Here is a 14,159-nt window from a genome sequence, read left to right on the forward strand (position 1 = left end):
AACTCCAGCGTTTTTGATTTTGTTTTAAGCAGATGATGAGCAGGCAGCACAGGATGTCTTGACCATGATCACTTGACAGAGTACTGAGAGCACAACTGGGTCACTCTACTTTTTGGCTATGTGATCTATTATGCATGGCGATCTCAACCTTCTGTAGCCAGCAATGAGAGCAGATTACATAGATAATTCACTGCACAGCTTATTCAAACGAATATAAGGGAGGCTACGAGAGGGAGACTGATAGAATTTCATCACCATCCAGTGCTACATTCCAGCCCCAAGACTTATTACAGGAGTGATGATGGAACTAGTCATGTGTTTCCTGCTCAGTTTCCTAATTTAAAGAATCATGGTCCAAGTGTCTGAGCTTGCTTTTCAAGAAAGAGCCAATCCCAAGTTCAGAGAGTAAGGTATCTCCCCACCCCTGTTAGGTCAAGATAACACCTGTAACCCCTTAGTTCCATGTGTAATATTTTCTTTCTCAACATGAAAGGATTATTTATTTATTTATTTATTAAATTTATACCTTGCCTTTCCATACAAAATACTCAAGGAAGCCAACAATAAAATAAACAAGAATAAATCGCAACTATCACCCCGCCGGGTACCCAGATAAAGAAGTATAGAGAATGGAAATAGCAGTTTATCAATTACTAGTTTTGTACTAGCGACCCATGATTAAGGCAGCGAAGAATGAGAGCACATGTTAAGCTCAATGCTCACTGCCAACCTCAACCTGAGTAGATTAAGGGAAAAGTAACCAGAATAAGTTATTGACGCTGCAATGTGTAAATTACTATTATCATAAATTCAATTATTGTGTTGAATTTCAGATAGTACAGGGACTATTTGCTTCCCAAAGCAAGCTATTCTTAACCAAGAAACTGGTTTTTAAAAAAGTTAAGATTATACTAACCTCCCGTACATCAATTAAATGATCTGGCTGCAAAATGGGAATTCTCCTCCCAGCTGGCAGCTTGTGATGCCCAACATTAAAAAAGGAAGCTGCATTTTGGCTGGGTCTTCTTTGCACACCAGGGGAGCCACTTCCTTGAGATGCGAGAGAGAAGCTGCGAGATTTCAGAGGAGGATTGTTCTGGTGAACAAACATACATATTAGGAATACTTGAAAACTAATCTTTAAGTCTCCACCTTTTTTACTTATATACATATTAAGTACATAGATATACTATTAGAATATGCACTCAATAATTTCGAAAACCCTGAGGACTGGCTAAATCATCAACATATATTCAGGCCTTGACCAATGCTAAATATTCTTCAGAATGCGGAACTAGCACCCATGGGGCTGCTGCTCCATCTCCCCCACCATAAAAGAGAACAGACATCTTCCCTGTTGTGCAGTATGCACTGTACACCTACCGTATTTTTCGCTCCATAAGACGCACTTTTTTCCTCTTAAAAACTAAGGGGAAATGTCTGTGCGTCTTATGGAGCGAATGTGTGGCCCCCAGCCCCGCAAGCTCTAGGAGCAGTGGCAAGGCTGCCTGCAACCTTGCCGCCGCTCCCTGACCTGTTTTGGGGGCTGGGGTTGGGGGAAGCTCGGGCTTCCCCTGCCCCAGCCCCGTGGCTAAAAAGGAAGCCAAGATAGTGAAGCCATCCCGCTCGCTGTCTTGGCTTCTTTGCTCTTTGGGGCTGGGGGGGGGGGGGACCCGGGCTTCCCCCGGCAGCCCCAGCAGCTCTGGGAGAAGCGGACATAAGATTTTTTTTCTTGATTCCCCCCCCCTAAAAACTAGGTGCGCCTTATGGTCCGGTGCACCTTATGAGCGAAAAATACGGTAATTTACATCTACAAGAAAAAACAGATTTGCAGTCTAATCCCATGCATGCTTCCTCAGAAGTCCATCCCACTGGGTTCAACAACGATTACTCCTAAGTGAAAGGGCTGCAGTTTCAGTTTTAAGGACTGCATTGCCATTACAATTTCAGGAAACAGACTTCAGATATCCCAAGTGCAGAAGAGACAGTGGTCCATGGAAAAAGCCAAACCTAGTTGGAAAGTTGTAGAATTTCCTTCTCTGGGTGTTTAGCTAACTACCTGTCAGATTATTTAGGTTTTACTGAACAGTGCCATAAGAAGCTACGGAGAAGTTACTTCAGTGGCAATCAGAGGAGGTCCCCGCTATTCAACTATTACAACAAATACACGCTTAAGTTTGCAGCATCACATTTCAAATAAAACGTCATTAAAACCTAATTCGTCTTGGCATTGCTGTCATCTTTCTATGGTAGGCTGACGCTTCTTCAGCAATTGTAATTATGACCCTTTAAGCTACATAATTGATGGGCAGTTTAAATAACTGCTGCATAACTTAAAGTATACGTTACAGACAGTACCTTTCCAATTGCTTCAGTGTGGTGCTGTGTGCATATCTGAAGCCTGCTGACCCAATGCTGCCGTTCTTTGGCATCAGTAGCTGGGTTAAAAAAAAAAATCATCAGAAGGAAAAGGAAGTTCAGAGGCAAACAAGGCAAGAATATAATTATTTATTTCAGGTTAAGTTTTGTTTAGGGAATGTCACTTCCAGCAATGCAGAAGGAGAGGGTGTGTAAAATGTGGCATAGATACAACCTGTGGCACCTCTTGCTTTGGGTTACTGGGTCTTATCCTGAGGCATATCATAACTCTAACCTCCCACTGCAATGGTTCTGTGATCGATGTAGCATTGGTTGTCCACAGTATGCTTTTAGGTGATGCCAGGGCCACAGCAAAAATAGAGGAAAATGTTTTCTACAGCAAACAATGGCAAATGTTGAACTAAAACAACTCCTCCTGCACTCTGAGGAAGCTATACTGAAAAAGGAGCGTGCACATGTCAAAAAGGAGCGCTAAGCCCTAGTGGGCTGCCCCCTTACCCGCTTGTGACTGACAGACAGTCAGCCAATCAGGATTTTTATTCTTCACTTTTCACTTCCCTCAGTGATCCTGTGGCCTCTTGTTGTGGCCCTCATTTATGCATTTTTCACCTGGGGCCCCCTTAGAATATCCTGGTGGCCCCCGGTTGGGAAACACTGTTCTAACACACCCACACCTTTTCACAATCCACTGATTGGGCTGGGACAAATATGGGAATCAGATAAGTGCAACTGTAAGATATACTAAGTGTTGCAAGTATTCACTATGAGTCAGAAGAAACATTCCAGTCTGAACTACAACAGAAAACTCCTCTTCAATGAAATGTGGCATTTGTCTGAACGCCTGTGTAAAAGGGTGAAGACCTATCAACCCTCATTCTTCAGCAGTCACATTTTGCAACTATGTATTTTAGTAAAAATTTACAGCACATTGATTGGTTACATCTCTTGTTTTGACTAAAAGCACCACTCTCCCCAAACGATGCATATAGAAAAAATGTGACTGTTTTTATGCCAATTATCAAAGTGGAATGGTTAACATGATTTCAATTGTTTAAAATATATATATATATTTTAAAAACTTGAATAAATCTCAAGAACACACGGTAATTACAATAGTTTTGTATATACCTATAATATGCATATAAATATTTTACCACATGGAGACATTATATTCACTAATATTTGTGTTATAGTCATTATTCCTAAATTAGAGGATTTCACTTATCTTTAGTATTTCTCTTGTCTACTATGCATTTTTTATGTAAAAAGAAAGTGCTTTATACCTCTAGCAGTTTAATTTGTAAAAAAAAAATTGTTCAAATTCAGACACAGTAATTTTTCAGAATGCACAAAACAGCAAGCAGACACTGACTTGAAGAAGACAGCTACCCAAAGACAAGCAAAGAAGAGGCTAGGCTTCCTCCTAGTGGGGAAGTCCAAGAACTACGGAGTCTTACCTCGCAGCTTATATTGTTCTCCACTAGCTGCATTCACTGTGAATGTATGAGAATCTTCATCACTAGGAGAGATCACAGCTCCAGCCAGCTGTAATGTACCCCTGGGCTTCTGGTTTCTCAGCTGTTCATTCACAAAATACTCCAGGAGACCAGCTTCATTGTTCAAGACAAAATACCTGTAAGTTTTGAGGGAAATAAACCGTGTAAGAGTAAAGCAAGACTAAAGGTTAAACAAATTATTCTTTACACAGATGGCCATATTTATACATTTTGGGATTACAGAAAACTGGGTTGTGTCAATAATAGAAATGATTAGTTTTGGAATGCCCATCAACTGACTGATCAAATATTCCATGAAGTCATGAGCAGTCATTGTCTGCCTTGAAGACCAGTCTGCCAGCTATAACCAGTTTCTTCCTGTTAGTTCAATAAATTGACTCCCCACTCAGTGAATAAGCTGCCTCTGGGTCCACAGCCATGCTAAATGTACAGGCTGAGGGACAGGACCTCAGATCCTGCAGTTCCCCAGACTGGCAAGGAAGTCCTTCTACCACGAAGGAATTGTACATGTTCATTTTGTCCTTAGAAAAATATTATTTCTCCCCTTGGTATGTAACTCTGTGCTGCTACCGAGACTGATGTTTTTGATGTGGGGGTGGTGAGGCTTTTCAGAGCAGCACAGGGTTAGGCCTGAATGTTGGGGGATTAGGTCACCAAAGTTCATCAGAATACTCTCTCATCACCAGAAAACCTCTTGAACTTGGAACTGGCTTAGAGGGTCTGCATCTGGTGCTGGGCCATAAAAACAAACTAGGAATACCACTGCTGTGCCATCCCCCTTTGCTGCTCAGTAACCTCAGCGACTGAACTGGCTGAAGTGGTCTCTGGTAAGATTTTGGAAGAACAAAGACAATTATTCTAGGCGATTTCAATTTTCATGTGGGGTCTACTGTCAGTCCAGCTTGGCATTTCCTAGCCTCCATGGCTATGATGGGAACGCCACAACAGACTGTTGGCAAACCACACAGAACAGAGCATACCCTGAATGTGGTTTTTGCTCTGAACAATGGGAGGAGCAGTCTGAAAGGAGGGGATTCCACAATACCCCTGTGTCACGGACAGACCACTTACTGGGAAAGTGCGGACTTCTGGTGCCAGTGTCTCTCTACAGGGATGGAGGACCAAGAGGGATAGCCTACCCCTGAGATTTATGGAATCCAAGGGATTCCTGAATGATATCTGGAGGATTTCCCACAGGCGAACCTGTTGAAGATTTCATCACATTGAGAAAAAGTGAGGTAACACACAATTGACCCTGAGTGTCCTCTCAGGTGCTGCAGAGTCCAGGCAGCCCCATGGTACTCTAAGGAGCATAGAAGATGAAGCAGGCTGGATAATGACTAGAATGCCAATGGCACATGTCTCATCCTGAAGCTGATCAAACACTAGTTAGAGTGCACAACCATGCCAACTATGCAGTAGTGCAGATGGCAAAACTTTATCAGATGCACTGCACCTTCCAGTAAATGTCCAACTGCGTTTTCTAATGTGGCCTGAAGTTTGATCACAACTGCTGTTGTGGGTGGACCTGTAGTGTCCTTGGAAGCCCTTTGTGACCATTTTGCTTTCTACTTTTGAGGACAAACTCACTTGATGCCCGAAGGACACCTCTGTTGAGTTGTCCGTTGCCATGTCTAACCAGCTGCTGCAGCCTGACAGGGTGCTTTCTACTTTTGAGGACAAACTCACTTGATGCCCGAAGGACACCTCTGTTGAGTTGTCCGTTGCCATGTCTAACCAGCTGCTGCAGCCTGACAGGGTGCTTTCTACTTTTGAGGACAAACTCACTTGATGCCCGAAGGACACCTCTGTTGAGTTGTCCGTTGCCATGTCTAACCAGCTGCTGCAGCCTGACAGGGTGCATGCAGCAATGCTCTCTTGACCCCTGCTCTTCTTGGCTAATAAAAACTAGCTGAAAGGGTGTGACTGGGTGGGTTCAGAATGTAGCCAAGACATTTCTGCATTGGGGAGGGTCCCTGCTGTCCTCAAGGCAGCAGAGGTGTAGCCACTCCTCAAGCAGCCTGCCCTGGACCTTTGATATAGGGCAACTTCCTTTCTAAAGGAGGAAAGTCATGGTGGAATCATGGTGGAGCAACTGCAGGCATGCCTAGAGGATACCGATTTTCTAGACCCTTCCCCGTCTAGGTTCAGGCCTGGTTATGGGATGAATCACCCTTGGGTCATTCAAAGGATTACCTTTATTAAGAGCAGGACACAGAAAGTATAACCATTCTCCTTCTTCTAAGGTTTTTGATAGTACTGACAATGGCATCCTCTTGGATTACTCTACGAAATTAGTACAGGAGGGACTGCACTGCATTATCTCCAATACTCATCTGCAGGGTCCAGAGAACAGGTTTATGACCCTCTGCCCAATATTTTTATTTTGCCAGAAAGGAACTTTTAAGAATGCCACATGATGTTTGCCTTGCTTCCAAAAGATAGAAGTCCTTTAGACTGTCTGCGCATAGGTTGTGGAACTCCTTCCCTATTACTATTAAGCAGTAACAATTGGTGCTTTGTTTCAGATTCCTGCTTATGACTCTTCTGTTTGCACAGGCTTTGCTGATGTATGGCTCAGTCACTGGTTATTGTGCATTGCAGCCAATATATTTGCTGAATACTTTATAGGGGGAGGGAAACACAGCAGCAATTTAGGATGGAATCATCTAGATTAGGGAACAGGGCTTAGGGACTCCTCCCCAGCACTGATGCTCTGACCAAATTCATAGTTCTATGCCTGTGTTTAAAAAAACGGGTTGCTGCTGTTTCTAAAAAAAGCTTGGTAGATCCAGTCACATATCATGCATGGCTTGGTCCTTTCTGTTGCTGTACTTGTAAATTATGTGTACAACATTTTTAAAACTTGCTAAGTTGCCCAAGACATCAGGGCTGGGGAAGTGGGATAATTTTTTGTGAAGGACTTTTGGGGCACTCTGTTGGCTCACACACACCAAATAACTCTAATGATAATTATATACTACTATTTCCGTTATTAAAAGATGAAATTGTGCTACTGCTGCTTCATCACCGCCTGTTTATAGGACAATAAAAATGCAATGGTTTCCTATGGGGTTAGTTTAATCACTATATAGCACCAATAACAAAATGTGTATTTGGGAAACCTCAGTGCAACGAAAACTAGTTGCTGACACATTGAGAGTTCAAGTTCAAACTGCACAGACAATAAAGATGGGAGAAGCAAATTGATACAGCAGATATTTAGAGGAAATCGTGAAATGCTGTTCCCTTAGCTCAAAACACACAATGCAATACAACTAAGGCATTAGGATAGAAAAGGAAGGTGAAGTGCTTGGTTCACTTTTTAATTCTTCCCCTTAACCAGCTCTAAAGTCCAAGCGAATTTAACAGGCTTTAAAAATATACTGATGTGATTAACCTGAACCAAAACATAGTGCATACTTCAGAGAGCATACTTCAGAGAGCCGGGAGGAAAAAATAAGGAGGGGCATACCCAAATCTGTCAAATCTAAATAACATTGAGCTTTTGGGGTAGAAGGAAAGACTGCAGGGGTTGGGAGCAGCAGCAAAATTTGAATTCCTCAAAGCCTCTTTAGATTTGTGAAAAACAAGCACTTCAAACCTTTTTCAAATGTCCCCAAATACTAGGTATGCTAAATATTCTCCAAGAAGTATCTCAGAATACCATCTGTAATATTCAACGGGGATGCAGTATTTTCTCTTGTAAACACTATGCTTTTCAAATGTACTGTACAATATAACATTTGAAAGCAAAGCATGCCTCATTATTTGCACTTTACTCCCAAATATTAACTGTGCTCTGGGTTTTTCAAATGTGTTTCATAGCAGAGTTTTTCCTCAGAAACACACAAAACCTACTAGTCAAATGAGGGCATTTACAGCTCAGGCAATCAATGCCTGGCACAAAAATAAGAGATTACTGATGCAACACTTCTGCCTTTATCTGTAGTTTGCTTATCCTTTTCTAAAACAGAACAAAAGCAGCCCTTGACTATTTCCAGCATTTTAAAACAAATCCCTGCCTACTGATTAAGACAACTTCATTTCATCATTAGGTAATACAGTGAATTTTTAAGAAACCGTACTTACCGGTACTGCCAGCCTGTGACAAGATTTGTGTATTTCATTAAATAGCCCGATATATTTTCCATGTGGTCACTGTGACAAATATAAGAACAAAGTCCATCAGAAAAAGAGTAATAATGACAATGAAAACATTTCACGTAGAAGTTCTGCAATTTCATATTTGCAGCCTAAATCTTCTTCCAATAACTTTATTTTTAGAAGCTGACTCTAAGTCAGCATTAATGTCAAATGACTCTGAAACAGAGACTGCTGCAAGTGCTTGGTCTTCTCCTTGTCTTTGCAGTGTGGATTCAGAACGGGAGATGCTTTACACCTACTACGCAGATTAAGGGGAGCCAATTCCAGCATTACTGACACAGAAACCACTTTGAATCTGCATTAAAATTACACGGCACCTCTCATTTATAAAGCTTCAACATTAAGATTAAATTACTCAACACACTTAAGGTTTCTAATTTCCCCCAAGATTACGTCTGGGCTCTTGGACAACTTTTCACTATGAAAATTGTTCTTAACTAAGGCTAAAAAGAACAGGCTTAACAGAATGGAGTTAAGCAAATCCATCACTGGGCACTAGTAATTAAGGAAAGAGTTGTTTTCATTTCCAAACACACTGTTCTTGGAACCTCTAAGTGCACATTATAAATTATAACTCTCATTGGAAAATGGAATATTTGGTGCAATTCCAAAAATCTAAAAGAAAGCTCTGAAACCCTGCCATGGTTCAGAAGATCATAGGCTTGTTTACATGTTGCACTGAACACAGATGCAAGCAATCTTTACATACGTGCAAGTGTTTGTGCAAGCGTGTGCACTTCCTAATTGATAAAGGTAAAGGTAAAGGTAAAGGGACCCCTGACCATTAGGTCCAGTCGTGACTGACTCTGGGGTTGCGGCACTCATCTCGCTTTATTGGCTGAGGGAGCTGGCGTACAGCTTCTGGGTCATGTGGCCAGCATGACTAAGCCGCTTCTGGCAAACCAGAGCAGCGCACGGAAACGCCGTTTACCTTCCCACTGGAGCGGTACCTATTTATCTACTTGCACTTTGACGTGCTTTCGAACTGCTAGGTTGGCAGGAGCAGAGACTGAGCAACGGGAGCTCACCCCGTCGCGGGGATTCGAACCGCCGACCTTCTGATCGGCAAGTCCTAGGCTCTGTGGTTTAACCCACAGCGCCATCTATATGGCTCAACTAATCTGTATAGGCTGTGCACTCATTAAATGTTATATGTGGATGTCTGTAGAAGTGTACATATCAACTCTTTGTGTATACAGATCATACACTTGTTGAATGTAACATCTGAACACCCTTCATATCTTAGCTTAATAAAGTAAGTTCACTAGGTGCAAATAGTCATATCTTAGCTTAATAAAGTAAGTTCACTAGGTGCAAATAGTCAAAAGCTGCTACCTCTCTCTGTCTCTGTCTCTCTCTCTCTCACACACACACCTCTCCCTCCCTCTCTCTGCCTAAGTGCATTTCTCCCTCACACAAACCACACATTCAAATATAACTCCCCCCTCAGACACTACACACATATATATCCATCTCTGTGCCCAACTGTGTAATTCTTAAAACACACAGTCCTTTCATGGGGTGAAGCAAGTGCCTTCTGTAAGCCACTCAGAGTGGCTGGGAAAACCCACCCAATGGGCAGGGTATACCGGTAAATAATAATATCATTATTATTGAAATTATTATTTTTATTCTGACAGTTCTAGGTAGGCAACAAACAAGCAAAGAGGATGGGCCACTAGGCAAGCAAAGAAGTCATCCCTACCATTTCTCCCCCCTCCACAATCCTTGTAGACCAACCAAATCCAAGGTGGCAGGCCCTCCCAGCTCAACCCTGCCCCCCACCCCCAAATATTGAGGGTTACCAAGATGGCAGTCGTGGGTGCCATGGTGCCTGGAAGAACCAGGGAAGGCATTCTGCATTGGTTATCCCCAAGTTAAAGAGTGTGCCTGGGCCACTAATAAATGGGCCACAGCACCTACACCAGACGCCCTCCTCCCTTTAGACACTGGATTCCCAGTTAGTATCAGCTCCACCATCTATTCTATATATAGTTTGTTCTTCAGCCCAATGGGCTGCTAAGACATTGTTCCTAACTGAATCCGCTGTAAAGGAAACATACTGCTGTGTAATGCAAGTATATGGACATGTTACTGCCATCCTTTTGGCAATCTCTTCCAGCAGGTCCACATAGACACCCAACAGAAGAGGACAGAATGAAACCCTGACATGCCAGCACAGAATTACCGAAGAGTGGAAGAACAATCCCTGATCCACCTATGAGACTTGCCCAATCAAAAAGGAGAGTTCCACTTCTGGGTTCCTAACCCCAGTCAGATCCTATAAGTGGCCCACCAAGTTGAGTTGATGTAACTCTGAAGTGATATTTCCAGCCCTGGTTAAAGTACATCAAACAATCAAACTGGAAAATCTACCATTCAATGAATCTCATGCTGTACTGGGAAGTTGTCAAGGTAAAGCAATGCTTCTCCGTGGTCACTTGGGAGAAAAGCAGCCCTGCATGCCTAAACACCAGGAATAAATATTTTAAAACCTATAGAAACTCTAAAAGACCTATAAAAATCCACAATCAGCATATCCCATACAGCTAAGGGCACAGCGATATTCTACTAGGCACAGCCTTACTAAGCAAGTCAGCACGGCTGGGTGCCTATTTCATGTGCAAAACACAGAACCTGCCCTAGATGCAAGCTGAACTGAAGCATTTACTAAATATAATGACCTATTTTTCATTTAGAATCCTACATCAAAGTGCCTTCCTTTAGAACTGCAGACACAGGGTGTGTGAATAATTGAAATAGCATAAAAGAATCAGAAACGTTACTCAATTCAAGGGTGAGAAAGAGCAACACATCTTATAGTGGCGCAAACTGCCAATATTTTTAAAGTGTTGGATGGCACAGAATGTGGTGTCTAGTACTTTTTCTCAAATTACATCAACATAGAACTACCTTGCCACAATTTGTAAAGGTGAATTGCCGCAAGTTGTAGTTCAGAGGCTTGATTCTTTTAACAGAAACTATGGCAACAAAAGAATTAAGCCAAATCTGTGATTAAAAAATTGACGAGTTACAGACAGAAAATATAGTAAAGATGAATGAGTGCGTGAATCAGTGGCTGCCTCAGCAGAGTACAGTAATCAGGCATGTATATCATAAATCAGGTGGCTATGGTATTAAAATCTGGCTCCTATAAAATGCTTGTTGCAACATGGAGAAAGATAGATATTCCTTTGACCATCTTTTCTCTTTTACTACATAATAATTCTGGAACAGGAGATTAAGATTTAATCATATTAGTTTTGATGATTTAGTCAATGAAATTGACCATTTTATATATGGACATAGATCAGCCATAGTGGTGTAAGCATTAGGGAAAATACAAAAAAAGTCTCTTGGTATCCCAAATCAAGCTTTGGTAACTGGTGAATTGGACTATTGAAATGCATGGGCTACCCATGAGGCTGATTTGGAAACTGCAGCTAATATAGAATTCTACAGCCTGGTTTTTCCTTCTGGAGTAGTGAGACTAGTAATTTGGAACAATACTTTTATTGAAATCAGACAGCCACCAGTTTTGTTGCCTACTGAAAACACTTTTGTCAAAAACTTTTAGAGAATAATTTTGACCAAGTGTTGGTCATTTCTTCCATATTTTGTTATCTTTATAATTTTACAGTGTTTTCATCATTCTGTTGTACACCTCTATGGTTTTCAATGAGTTGTGTGTGTATGTGTGTGATAAAAATACACATTACTCTTGTCCATTAGGCCCTTGTATATGACAAAAAGCTTCATTCCATCGTTGTCTCTGGCGTTTTTCACCAGATTCTTTCTTTGCCCTTCCCACTTGCTGAAGAAAGTCTCTTTCCAAAGGGCTAGAGAAAATATTTCTAGCCATCAAGGTCTAACAAAAAAAAATTAACCATATATTCTTTGCTGAGTGATTGGCTGCTGATCACAGTAAATGAGCTAAACTTGTAACAGCATCTCTGTCTGTCTGTCTGTCTGTCTGTCTGTCTGTCTGCAATCAACCCAAATGACATGGAACACAAGAGATTCTATCCAACATGGCACTACATTTAATCCTTACATCAGTGCAAGGATTTCTAATTGCACAATGGAACCTTCTCCCATGCATCCCCTAGATTTGTTCCATGGGTTCCCTGAACACTCCTGAAAAATTTAAGGAGGGTACAAGGCATACAGTATGGGAGGGGGAAAGGGGAGAAGGTCCCAATGTGGAAGAAGAAATCCTTGACGGGAAAAATTAGTTGAACGTTACCCATTATGTTCCAGCTTCCTCTGGTTCAGCAAAAGCATTACTTTTGCTAATACTATATTAATTTACCGTAATTATGTACCAGCAAGGTAGGCAAACAACAGTATGTATCAGAAGAAAACGCACTGGCTATGAAAGTCACCTCCAGGAATGTTAATGTGTCCCAAACTTTGATTTTAAATGCAAGCAAGAAGTAGCACTATCCTGATTGACATTCACAATACAAATCATTCTGTGCTACTGTTCAAGAGCACTTCTTAGTTAAATACCCACTATCTGAAGAAAAGAAAGTCATTTTTATCCAGCATCTACAGGAGAAACATTTAGCTTAAGAACCACTTAAAAGAGTTAATGCACTGCTGCCTCCCTGAAATGTTGGGAAACACAACAAGAGTCTCTGCTTAGATTCTGCTTCTGTTTACCCTGTAAACACAACGCCACAAAATCTCAGCAAATGTGTAATGCCCCCCACACCACCTATTGTTTTTTTCATGAGGTCATGTAGGGACAAGAGGGTACTTCCTGCACTCACCAAAACACTCAGCCCACTCCTTTTCCTGTTAACTTGCCCCTGCAGGAGGGGAGAGGAGTACAAAACAGGCAGTAACCACAAGCAAATAAGATTTGGCCAGTCTAAAACAGATTTTCAAAAACAGCTGTAAGAAAAATCTCAAGACTGGCAAGCTGTCCTTTAAGCATCCCCAACTGTAACAGGCAAAAACAAGATAGGTTGTTTACTTCAGGTCCAAAAAAAGTGGACTGAAGCTCCAGAAAAGGAAAGGAGCACAGCCCACTGGCCAGGGTGATGCTTATCTATCTGTAGAAAACCAAACTTATAATGGAAAAAAAAACAAGTTGCTTTGCTGTGCTGATGCCCCAAGCTTAGTGTGAAGAGTGGGGAGGACTTGCACCTAACTGGGAGAGATGAGGGCGTGAGATAACTCTGTCACTGGTCCTGAGAGAGGAACAGTCAGGGGTGCAAGAAGAAGAGATCAGGGAAACTTTTGTGCTTTCCTTGGCAACTGTCCATTTTAAAACCCATTGATCTAATGCAATGAACCTTACAAAACAGCTCTGTTCTAAAACAGTACAACTTATTTATATCACGGGCAGGAAATGCAGTATTAGATCCTCTGCAGAGCACTGTGAGGATAGGGAACAGAGCCCACAACACCATGATTTTGCAACACAAAACTAATTATTTGTGGCAGTTCCAGTTGCTAAACCCTGCTGCCTAGCCTGCATCAAAATCAAATCACGTGAACTAGCTCTCTCTCTGAAATTAAAGTGCTTAAAATGGGGAGCTACACTCCCTACTCACTGCTGAGAAGCCTAGAACAAGCAAACAGTTCACAATCAATTTGCAGTTCTGAAACAAATCGCTCACATGTCTGGCCAACGTGCACCACTTAGAAAGTAGCTCTCCTATCAGTCTCTGAAACCTACCTTTGAAGGGTCTTTGAAGAAAAAGCATAGAAAAGCAGAACAAGCCCATAAACAAAGGCTCATTTCCTCTCAGCTAGAAAGTGAAACATGTTTTTAAGCAGAAGGTAGTAAGCCTTAGTGCTCAAGGTCTGTTTCTAGCCCCTTTTAAGTATCCAACTCCTCCTGCCCTGCCCAGAATGGGTTAGTTAGTGTCTGTAGATGAGAAGCATGTGTCTACATCCTCATGACCAAGTTAAGAGTCTTGTATGCTTCCACTTACTTTGGCACAACAGTCAACAACCCTCACTGACTTGCTATCTAAGGCATGTTTTAAATTCTGAACTGAGCAGCGTGAAGTGTTGAGATAACCGAAGGCCACTTCAAAATGGCTCAATGAAGCAGCAGTTTCAGGACTTGATCTGAACTAG

General features: G+C 41.8%; 1 protein-coding gene across 3 annotated transcripts in view; it reads right to left on the minus strand.

Annotated features, from left to right (window-relative positions):
* Positions 1-14,159, minus strand: part of OSBPL11 (oxysterol binding protein like 11) — a 44,126-nt gene that overhangs the window by 16,343 nt on the left and 13,624 nt on the right. For 2 of the 3 annotated variants that reach the window (XM_081871615.1, XM_081871616.1), the window contains exons 2-5: positions 7,989-8,057; positions 3,837-4,012; positions 2,359-2,438; positions 917-1,096 (exon numbers count right to left, since the gene is read on the minus strand). In XM_081871615.1, the coding sequence (XP_081727741.1) occupies positions 917-1,096; positions 2,359-2,438; positions 3,837-4,012; positions 7,989-8,057 (505 nt within the window). Of the gene's footprint in view, positions 1-916; positions 1,097-2,358; positions 2,439-3,836; positions 4,013-7,988; positions 8,058-13,752; positions 13,908-14,159 lie in introns of those variants that run through there. The other variant, XM_081871617.1, reaches the window with a different exon arrangement.

This window comes from Podarcis erhardii, assembly GCF_964252035.2.
Source record: "Podarcis erhardii genome assembly, chromosome: 1".
NCBI lineage: Eukaryota > Metazoa > Chordata > Lepidosauria > Squamata > Lacertidae > Podarcis > Podarcis erhardii.